At 36.9% G+C, this 11,760-nt stretch overlaps 2 protein-coding genes across 3 annotated transcripts in view; one reads left to right on the top strand and one right to left on the bottom strand.

Moving 5' to 3' along the window:
* The window catches only part of iqsec3a (IQ motif and Sec7 domain ArfGEF 3a), a 168,640-nt gene extending 164,316 nt beyond the window's left edge, over window positions 1-4,324 (bottom strand). For both annotated transcript variants that reach the window (XM_016563257.1, XM_016563258.1), the window contains exon 1: window positions 3,754-4,324. In XM_016563257.1, coding sequence (XP_016418743.1) covers window positions 3,754-4,256 — 503 coding nt within the window. In that variant the 5' untranslated portion in view covers window positions 4,257-4,324. The remainder of the gene's footprint in view (window positions 1-3,753) is intronic.
* A 5,681-nt stretch (window positions 4,325-10,005) lies between these two features.
* LOC107748486 (beta-1,4-N-acetylgalactosaminyltransferase 3-like) overlaps window positions 10,006-11,760 on the top strand; it is a 53,230-nt gene continuing 51,475 nt past the window's right edge. Inside the window, exon 1 of the mRNA XM_016563275.1 lies at window positions 10,006-10,234. Coding sequence (XP_016418761.1) covers window positions 10,006-10,234 — 229 coding nt within the window. The remainder of the gene's footprint in view (window positions 10,235-11,760) is intronic.

Genomic DNA, 11,760 nt, shown 5'->3' with positions numbered 1-11,760 from the left:
TAATCTGCTAAGTACAGGCCACCTAGACCAAAGATGAGCGTGACCATGGCACTGTTTGCTGCTGTGCTGCGAAGGCAACAGTGACGTGCCATGCTTGGTATAGGAGTGAGCCTTTTTACATGAGCGTGCGAAGAGTAAACCAACCTTGATGGCGGTGGATACAGTGAGAGTTATAAGAGGAAAAAGAAGTGCTTGACCCTCACACGAATACATTACTCACATCAATCACACATACACAACATCTCTTGTTCTCACGTTAAGTCAACCAAACACCTGTCCTTCCAGTGTTATCTGATTCTACAAAGCAAGCATCTCTCTCTCTCTCTCTCTCTATATATATATTGTATATATATATATATACACTATATATATATATATATATATATATATATTTATATATATGTGCCCCTGTAAAATTTGTATGAAAAGGAATAAAATTACTGCCGTTAGTGTTTATTTCAGCTTTATGCATAGGTTTTATATGCAAAGGTTTTTGAAGTTTAGCAAAAACATAGGTAGAGGCACATTTTCCTAATGTGTAAAGGGGCTGATTTTTTTTAGTAAAAGTAGAGGTGCGAAGCTTAGAAATTTATAAAAGCACTTTTATTAAATCTCCTGGTACAATTTAGTGTTATTTGAGCTGTAATGTTGTTCTCATCATGTTTACAATCGTTTTAGGGTTTTAGTATTATATTGTCATGGCAACAAAATTGTATTGGATAAAATTTTACACAGAAAACGTAAGAAAGCGATTTTGTCACACTAAAATCGTGTTACGATGCATATTGTTCATGTCCTGTGGCTATACTATTGAAACAGTGAGTATTTTACAGTTTATGGAGTCTTCAGCAAGTGCCTCACTGTAAGCCAGTTTTTATTTTACCAAATCAAAATCAATTATTGTTGTAAAAGTGCTGTCGACTAGGCTTATACTGAACTCGGAATATCTTTTTAATATCTTCTATTACTCAACTGATTTGGTTTAATAACTTTCTACAGTATTCACTTTATTTTTGGCCTAGATTTTATCTTAATCAGGTTGCGAGTTAATACCTAAAGACAATTATTGTACTATCTCACTTTCAGATTGTAAGTGACATCAGTCCAGTTACACCACAACATCATAGCAGGATAAAGCCGGATATTGTTCAGCAGATTCGTAGAAAGAGCCCTAAAATAGGCCTTTGATATTAAAGAGGATTTACTGAGGCAATCAGCATGAGTTGGTTTTCTGTGAGTTGGGTTGACAAAAGCCAGTCAGTGTGTTAAAAGACCCAGAAAATCTATAGAGTACACTCACATCCAGTTGATTGTCTGTGTATCATTAATATTCATTATCTGCAGAAGCATGCGTAAAGCAATCAAATCAAATCAAATATGTATAATTCTTTGTTCTAGGGTACATTAAAGCATCCCTCTTACTGTGTAATTTCACATAAGTACTATGTGTAATAATGAATAATAATTAACAGTGTGTTTACTATGTGATTATAGATAGAAAGTTTTGTAATGACATGTTGTTAGTGTTACTGTATGCCATCTTTATAAATACTGTAGGAATTTATCTAGTTTGTCCACTACAAAGTAATCTTTAAAATCCTACCTGTATTGGAAAGTTTCCCTGCTACAGGAAATTACAGGTGTGCTACGGAGGACTTAAAAGGTTAAAAGTTCATTCTGCAAGGATATTTTATCCTCTTGGTGATCATAATTGTCATATTGGTTCTGAAAATACTAGTCATTGCTTTGTGATATTTTGGAGTTCTATCAATTTATCAAAATTATGATTGATAGAACGTTTCAATTGATTCATACATACATACATGAGAATTAGAATAGGAATTCTGTAAACTTTGGTACATTTTCTACACTAAAATGTTTTGTCAGGTATAGTTGGTGCTAATTCTTCATGTGGTAGTATCTAAATATACTGGTTATTCAAATAAAAACTATTAATTAATATGACAGAATCACTCAGACTATAGGTAACATTTAAAAAAAATCATCATCATCATAATTTTTAACAGTCAGATAAAAATAGCTCCTTAAAGCTCCAACTTAATGTTTTGATTTAACAACTTAACGTCTTTTTTTAAACAATTAATCTACATATTATGTCCATTATACATATTCTCTATGTTTAATAATTTATAAAGGTATTTAATGCTAATACGCTGTAGGGCTGTCAAAAAAAAAAATCACATTTTGAATATTCGTCGAATTTTTTAAAACAAATTCCACATTCGAATGCAAAAACGTTGCATTCGAATTTTAGGTCTGCGTCAGCCGTCAGGCAGCCTATCAGTGGCGCACGAACTGCGACGACGGTGTAAGTGTCATTGCTTTTGATAGCCTATCCAGCTGAACCCACTAGATGCGGCGCTGCTACGTTGTTCATTCAATATATTGCGGAAAACGAGAGCGTCAGTGTGGAGAAGATGTTTACGTCAAAACTGAAACCAAGTCGTTCACACATTTATCACATTTTCTAGAGGGACATCTATCAGCGTTGCACTCGCGTCTGGCAGAGAACGGCATGTTTAGAAAGCCATGTAAAATTAATGTAAGTTCAACTTTTAAAAAAACATGTCTCAAGACTTTATGGCGGTTTTTCTGAACAATTTTGAATCGTTGTGTGTAAACGATGACAACTGTGCTTTAGTTGTGTTTAACTTTTGCCGCTTGTGTTTAGCATTTTGCAGCACAAATGCATCACAGTGTGATAAGTGTGTAAGTGAAAGAGAATGTGTTTAGAGTTTTGCAAAAAGAGTGCATGAGATTTGCTAATAGAGCCTAATAGAGCCGTGTTTAAGGTTTAGCAGAAAGACTGCTTTATTCGGCAAATTGGTTTAAGCTAGTGAGAATGTGGTTCAGAGATTGGGGTTTAGTGTTTTAGCAATTCAGAAAAACTGTAAACTACACATACATACATGGTGCTGTTTTTTTTCTAATTGTTTAATCAACTTAATTAATTATATATGGTTTATAAACATTATTTTAAACATTATGCACTTTTTTTCAAAGATAGTCGTGTTATTTTATTACGCTTTGAAGAAACGTGCATAATATTTTGCTCGATGCGCCCTCTTGTGGCCTCAGGAGAGAAGCCAAAAGCTTTTTTTCCCCCTAACTGAAATTATGCCTTTTAAATTCGAATATAATTCGAATTTTGATCATATTTAAGTAGAAAATTCGAATTTAGTTTTTCAGTCATTTTGACAGCCCTAATACACTGTAATACATGTAATACTGTAATATGTTTATTTAATACCCTGATTATAATACAAATAGTTAAATTATCCATCCTTGTGTCCTCATATGTATTACATATAATACGTTCATTGTTTGTAATTTGTTTTTTACTCTATCACTCAATTTTGCACGGTTTATAATTTTTATTTTCTAATATATGAAGCATTTTGAGCTTCATTTGATGTTTGAAAGGTGCTTAAAATTAAATGTATTATTATTAGATATAGAATGTATCAGTGAAAATGTGAATATTCTAAGTATAGTTAGATAATAGTTAGATAATATTAATTAGGCTGTAGTATTATTATTATTAATTATATGTCATATGAATCGTTATATGTACCTTTAAAAGTGTACGACAGTGATACAAAATTGCATTCCCCCTTTAGCGAACATACTCTGTAATGTACCGATTTCTGAAAGCATACAAATGCCGCATGATCACCCGGTAACAGAGTGTGTGTGATGTACTGTTCGTTTGTCAGTGTGATTTTTACTCACTCCGGTTTCCTGGCGAGTCCAACGGAACGGCACAGTGTCGAAGGAGTCTGCGGAACCAGAGACTTGCAGGACGGGCTCCTCTTATCGTCCTCCGCGGACTCCGGGCTGGACTGGGTCGCTTTGAGAGTCGGTGGGGACGTCGATACAAGCTGCAGATGCTGCGGGTGATGAATGGGAGCTGCCGGAGGATGCTGCGGCTGTTTGGACAGATGCTGCTGCGGCTGGGCTTGACCGTGAGTCGCCGAATGCTGGTGCGGATGAGCGGCCGGTTGTGGGCTGCTGGTCCGCGGGGATGGGTGGTGATGGTGGTGCGGATGATGGTGGTGGTATTGATGCGGATCTCTCAGCTGACGGTTCTCGCCGATCAGATCCTCAACCTTCCTCTCCAGCTCGTCGATCTGCTGCCGCTGGGTTTGAATCAGACTCTGCTGGTTTTGAACAATAGTGGTCAGTTCTTTGAGATAAAGCACGGCTTTCATCGGGTTATCCAGCAAGCTCTCCATTACTGTAATCTCAAAGCTTCAAGCCTGCTGTACCAGGATGGAGCAGGAGTCGACTGGATGCAGAGAACGTGCTGCTCTAAGGATGCGAGTGATGGTCCTGGTGCAGGGGAGACTGGGGGAGGAGCTGCGGAGGGGGACGATGTCAAAGCTCTGGCCAATCACAGAGAAGGGTGTTTGCATGCAGTACACACTTTCCAATAGTGACATCAATTTTGAAGATCCACTAAGTTTTTAATGTAAGTTTTCCCACATTAAAAGTTTTACACCTGGGTCGTGCCTCCTATGCAGTAGCTACATTTTCATGTTCCTGTCGTATTTACCCTTGTGAAACAGAAATACACTTCTAACATATTTTAAAAAGAGAACTTACTGCAGAAATATTATAGCCTACTTATATTATACTTAAAAATATATATACCTAAACCACCTGTATGTGCATTTTTTACCTTGAAATATCAGTTTCAAAATCATTGTGACATAGCCGCGGGAACGTATTTTGAGTGTGATGCGAGAACACTGACATGGCGGAACTTTTGTTTCATTCGTTTAATAAAGTAAATAAATAAAGTGTTTGTCTTTATTGCTGCTGTGTTTTCATAAAAATTTAAAAATAAAAATAAACACAAAATAACCATTCGTTTTTAAACCATGGAAAAGACCTTATTTATTTGGGTTACAACAGACAGTGTTTTGTCTTAATCGTTTTACTCAAGAGTTATGCTAAAAAAAAAAAAGAGGACTGGATTAGGGCTGACCCGACCAGAGAGAAGAAAAAAAAAGTAGCTAAAAGAGTAATTAGCCTACTATGAATGTGTCGGGGGAAATAGTAAAGAGATATTTGAATTATTATTAATTATTATTATTAATAAACTACTGTTTTCTGAGTCAGTGTCGCAAAGACGAAGTTGACGATCATGACTCGCCATCTCCTCATTGGACGCGCCTTTAGAGAGAAATCTTTAAGGATTAAATAATGAAAGAGTTTTTGTTTTCGATTTGAATTATTTCGTTTTAAAGTAATTTAAAGCTTTCTATATATATATGTATCATGTCTGTAAGGCAAATATTCGCTGAGTTTCGATTAACTTTTGTGAAGCGCTCCTGTTCAGTACCGAGACGGCAGAAAGCGCAACCTGTTTGTTTTCCTTATTTTACAAAAGCACAAAGTTTTCTTGTGAGTGCACACAAATAAATGTAGACCCTTTACAGTGTATAATGATGTATTACTCTTATCTTTATGAGCAAAAATGACGGCGCATTTTATTAAGAAAAAAATGCAAGTGATGCGCTGGCGCTTCTATGTGCTGCCGAGCGCGCTTTAGCTTCCACTCTCCGGATATGCACACATTTAACAGCGCACATTTATATAGGTTAGACGTTTAAACTAACATTGTGATATGCTTTAAGTGTTTTATATCTATAGATTTTATTTTATTTCAAGCCGTGATGATCTGAGAACGCTAAATTGATCAAACATATGCTAATATGATCAACTCACTGTCTGCCGCTGGCCGCTTGGTCCTTACTATAAAAAAACTTGAATTTTACACACACAAAAAAAAAATGTTCCAGACATAGGCTATTTCTAAATTAACGTCATAAAGAAACGAAAAAACCACTTTGCCATTAAAAACAAAATTGAAATACTTTAATGGCTGCAACAGCAGTATAATGGGGAAAAGAGAAAAGACACGGGCTCCAGTCGGATTTGGGCCGAGAATTCTGATAAGGTGTCAGGCAAGGGCCGGGCTAGGACCAATATTGGAGGCCCGTGCAGGGCTCTACATTATTTATTTGTGGGTAAAACATAGTATCCTTATTCATTTTGTTAGGCTAATAAAAGTTCAATGTTTAATATAAGTGAATATGTTATTGTAGGCTAGCTGCTATTTTATTGTATAGCCTGTTTTTTTGTTTGTTTTTTTTATTAATGATAGCCTAATGGGCCACAAACTAAGCATTCGTTATTTGTGTTACAACCTTAAGTATTAAGAATAGGATACAAGAATAGGAAAGGTCTAGCATTAAACACCAGAATAAGCCCTACAGATCTGAGAATGCGGGATTGCTTGCTGCTGAAGACGCTGTCGATCTTTATCTGCTGTCTCTTAGCAATGGTTGTAGAAATGGTCGTTAATCTTAATATGGGTACGGCACAGATGTTACAGGTAATAATAATATGATCAAAAAGTCATGGCAACAAATTATTTTTTAAGTCAGTTTAATAAGTTGAAACGACTTTCACAGTCAATTTGATTTAACTTAATTCAACTTTTGCTTATAATGTCATCGTAGGCTTAGGCTACTTTTTTCAATGAATTTTAAAGAATATACGAATTAATAAAATGAATTTTATTTATTGTTGCAAATTTTTCATTTACTTATTTTCAACACCGCACCCCCAAGCCCCCCTATTTTTTTCTGGGGCTAGGACAGGGGGTGCTGCAGCACCCATACTTCCGCGGTAATGCATTGTGATGATAGCTGATAGCTTCTAATAAGGTGAATGTCTTCTGTTTCACACGCCGGGAAGAAGACTACATGTGTCTGGGTTTTTTTTTAAATGGATGTCAAAGGAGGAGAAGTGATTTTGTGGCAAAACAGCTTATCATTTAATGAACTGACAGCCCACTGGCTAATCTTTAACATGTTTACCATTAAACAACTGTTTTGGATGGATCTATTTTTAGACTTTTCAGATTTTTACACTGAAAAATGCTGAATAAAATCGTCACGGACAGTTGTGCAACAAATTCTACCTGACAGGTAGGATTCAGTTTACGGTGCTTCTCATTCATTTCTATGTTATCCATAAACAGTGATTGGCCCTGTCCCACGGAAGGAAGGCCGCAAGGGATAGGGTGCGATTGATGCACAACACTGCTACAGCTATCCACTGTAATTACGACAGTGATATACAGTATTTACTACAGTGAATTCCACTCACTTAACTTCAAAGTTCCTTCTATTGTCTTTAAAATACGGTTGAAGTGTACTGCAGAATATTTATTGTAAACTAAAATATGCTTTAATGTTATTTCTATTGAAAGTTGGCCTATATGTATCAAAATATATTTGTAATTACACATACACATTTGCAAATTAGTTGCAAAACAAGTTGCAATTTAGTACATTTAAAATGTATTAACTTTAAATGCAATAGCAAATAACACTACAGATAAAATTATAACCAAGTAGCCTACTTTACACGTGATTTAGTATGTTAGTCAATACATCACAATAAGTGTAATTTGTTAAAGCATGGCAAAAGATTATAATTATTAAAAAAATTATAATTTGACATTACTGCAAAGTGTTTAAAAAAACATAGTTTACATAAATACTCTCACACTGAAAAAAAAACAAAAAAAAAAAAAACTGTAAAAATAGGGTACAATGTACGACCAAAATTGTTACAGGTGTTTTACCTTATTTTCAATTTTGCACTTCATTTTGTTGTGTTTTAGGGTTAACAAAAATGTTGTTGTTGTTGTTGTTGTTTGTTTGTTTTTTCCATGGTTTGGGCTATGCACAACTCTGGTCATTAATTAATGTGTGTATTGTCCCCATACACCCCCTGCCCCCTTTTAAATTAAATTTATTTATTTATTTATTTATTTGTTGTTTGTTTTATTTTTTCAAACATTTTGTATTTTGTTTGTAGTCAAATCTCTGTTTATCTTCCCTCTCCTTAACAACAGCTTAAGTATATGAGTCAGGCTGTCCACCACATTTCTGTTTTCTTCCAGAGCTTAAATCTGAATCACTGACTCTAACAGCTGCTGTTTGATTATGAGGTTCAGCATTATGAATCATCATATTATCACCGTGAATGCGCACGTTCCATGAGGTTATCGTATAACATATGTCTTCTTATTACATGGCTCTTAATACATTATTCTGATTGGTCAACTGTAGCATTGAGGGGTCGATTATTTTTTCAATGTCTATTAATTATATTCTGATTATATTCAGATTATAGGTCGATTATATTATGTTTGCTAAACTGCGTATTTCACCATTGCCCATGACAAAATACCCGGTGCCACACATATGGCCTCAGGCACAGGACATTCTGAATGGATGGCCTGTCCATCACAGGGCTTTCACACAAACACGCACACATATATTCACACCTATGGGCAATTTATAGTATCTAATTCACCTATGCTGCATGTCCTTGGTTTATGGGGAAACATGAGCACCCAGAGGAAACCCATGTAGACATGGGGAGAACATGCAAACTACACACAAAAATGCTTCCTGGCTCAGCAGGGACTTGAACCTGGGACCTAAGTTTCTGTTTCTTCTAATTTAAAAGCATTACTGCACTGCATTCAGTGCTGGGCTGGTAATCTGGCATACCGGGCATTTTCCCAGTGGGCCGTTGCAACTTTTGGGCGGGTACAATTATTTTATTTTTTTCCGCCAAGGACCGGCCCATCATGCAGACGGAGTGATAAGGGATCTTGCTCCGCCTAGGTAAATATCGCTTCACCTCTCTTCCACCTTCCTCTCAGTCTCTTAAAATGGACAGACCAAAGCGAAACGGTGGTGCTGAAAAGGTTAGGGAAAAGTAGCTTAAAAATTTGGAGGCAGATGAAGCAAAATGTGTCTCGTTGTCGGCAGTTCCGAAATGTACACAGCAGTGATATCAAGAACACTCTTGCTCTGCTGTGAGTGATGCGGGCCAAAGGGACAGGCAGGAGGAGGAGAGGAGTTTAATCGGTAAGGAGCTTGGTAATAGGGGCTCGCATGAAGGGGAAATGGAGGAATTTAACCTGTCCTATAATGCGTGTGCACGCCTTGAGTGTAGAATACGTAAACACGTTTTAATAAAACGAAAATTCGTCCCTTGCACTTTATTGGCCAGGTCAAGTGTGTTCACAGAGGTTTCCATTGGCCAATGCAAATAAATCTAGATTTAAATATGACCTGACGTTTTATTCTTATCCAAAACAATGAGATGGGATATTCACACACCATTATTTTGTGAGTTTGCAATATATTCAAATACTTAACTTTCAATATTAAAGATACCAGTACTGTTATCACTGTGTTTAAAAAATCATAATTTATTAACTTATTCTTCGCTTTCCTCTCTTATTCTTATAAAGGTTGCATTCTTTGAGGAGATCTTTGCTGTCCCTTAGTGTGAAGATTACTGGCAACATTTTAAATTATAGTAGCCTATATGTTGTACACAGTTGCATACTTATTTTTATTAATTAGAAATTATACTTTGTCCTTTTAGCTTCTTTTCTTTGGGGATATATACTGTACACACACACACACACACACACACACACACATAGAGAGAGAGAGAGAGAGTTCTGGCATTAAACTCTAGATGGCGCAGTCTAATAGGTCTAACTAAATCTGACCTAATGACATCATTATCACATGGCACAGCTGATTGGTTCTCTCCTGTATCGGTAGCCAATGAGCTCGCTGCTCAACATTCAAATATATGACTAGTGCTTGCCGTAGCAGTTGCAGCTTGCTTCAGAAACCCTCCACCTTCCCCAGCTCCACCTGTATAGATCTGCTACGAGGTGATTCATGTATGCTATGTGGGGGTTATTTCATGTATGTTATATTTGCTGCAGCAATATTTATTACATGCTCACAGCAGCATGTTGTGGATGTATTGGCCGTGATGATGTGGTGGTGGGCCACCTGGACCAAAAAATGCCAGGGCTGATTTTTTGTCCCAGTCCTGCCCTGACTGCATTAGATTGAAACTGTTATGATCCACCACAATCAGGTGGAGAGCGGAGCTGAGGAGCTGGACAACACCAGCAGAGACAGTGGATCCAAGGGAGTGGATGGAACCAGCCGAGGGGATGAGACCAGAGTGTCAGGGACACAAGAACAAGGAGACTGTGCAGGAACATCAGAGGAGGAAGGACTTCAGTGGAGGGAGGACAGACCCGGATCATCCAAGCAGTCGGATGGGACCGACGGAGAAGAACAGAGTTCGAGGGAAGGGATAAGAGTGGGATCTGGATCTGCAGACCACCAATTAATAATCCAGTGGTCCGCCCCTTCTGGCATATATTGGGAAGCGGGTACAAGCTCCAAGACCGATCTTTTGACCAAGTGATTGTAAGAAAAAAAAAATTATCAAACATATATACAAAATTGGTCCCAAATTAGCTGTAGCCTTTGCTTTGTACTAGCTTAATTTAGGCTATATTTTCAATTTACACATGCTGCCAATTTTTAATTGTGTATTTGATTTTGATGTTCATTCATACTGTCCCAAGTTATGGTAACAGGATTGCAAAAAAAAAAATGCAAACCACTAACAAATTAAAGCAATGTCATGTAATATTGAGATTGATATCCCAATCAACATCTCAAACGATCTCAAACGATCAACATTATATGAAGGTTAAGCACCGATTTTTGGATAAGCACCTATTTTTCAGGCCCTGTTTGGTACCCTGTTCGTTGAACAAGCCTTTTACTCTTTCTTATGGAACTATAGAAGCACTTATGAATACCTTGAAATAGAACACTCCTTTTCCATGTCAGATCTCTAGAAATAATGGCAAACGCTGACTGACATCCAAGAGAGCTGAATCATAGATGCTCACCGACCTTGAAACTCACAGCAAAGGAAAGACCAGCCAGGCCTATTTCTCTATGTGATCACTCCAGTCTCATAAAGAGAAAATTACAGAGTCGTCCAGCCAACAGAATATAATTTTTGAGTATATTGGGCCAAAAATGCTTTTTGCAGTGCCACCAGAGAATAGGGCATCTAACTGGACATAACAAATTCTGTCTAAATTGAGCTGTGATTAAGTTATGTCCACTCCCAGGCAATGTCCATTTAAAGTACACTTTGGCCTCAATAATTGGTGTTACTCAAAGAAATCACTATGAGTAAAAAGCGAACCACCGAATAGAATGCTAATGACTTAGCACAGTGCTAATTTAGTGCTTGGTTAAACCATACTGTGGGTTGTTAGTGATTAAGATGCTTTTTTTAAAACACATTCTCACTCCCAACAATTGGACAATTAGTCAGGACCCCTTGGAGTCACTGCAGGGTACTCCAATACATTCAATGAGAAACCTTTGGCGTCAATACACAGACGCGAAGAACATGGGAAGATTTATTGTCAAGAAATTATAAATTGGGGTATAATCCTGTCATTATGACATATTTGTTGTAGTATGACTTTCAATTTAAAAAGCCAAAATAATGTGTGAGGAATGGACCCAAAGTGTCCAGCTGTATAACATTTAAAACGCATACAAAAATTGCCACATGAAGAAGCATTACATGAGGTTTGATTTCTGACATGCCACTGGCTTTGCCATTTCTGACATGCCATTGCGCCATGCTAATGTCCGTATATATCTTTTGAATGAGACATGACTGCAATAAAAGAGCGGGAACATTTTTAACAATTGAAACCTTAAGTTTCATACTGTTACAGATATGTGGCTTCAGAAGACTTTGAATACAAATTATATATATATATATATA

Source organism: Sinocyclocheilus rhinocerous, unplaced genomic scaffold, assembly GCF_001515625.1.
Source record: "Sinocyclocheilus rhinocerous isolate Xijiao unplaced genomic scaffold, SAMN03320098_v1.1 scaffold78, whole genome shotgun sequence".
Lineage (NCBI taxonomy): Eukaryota > Metazoa > Chordata > Actinopteri > Cypriniformes > Cyprinidae > Sinocyclocheilus > Sinocyclocheilus rhinocerous.
Note: the sequence above shows the minus strand (reverse complement) of the source record. Positions and strands in the feature narration are given on the sequence as shown.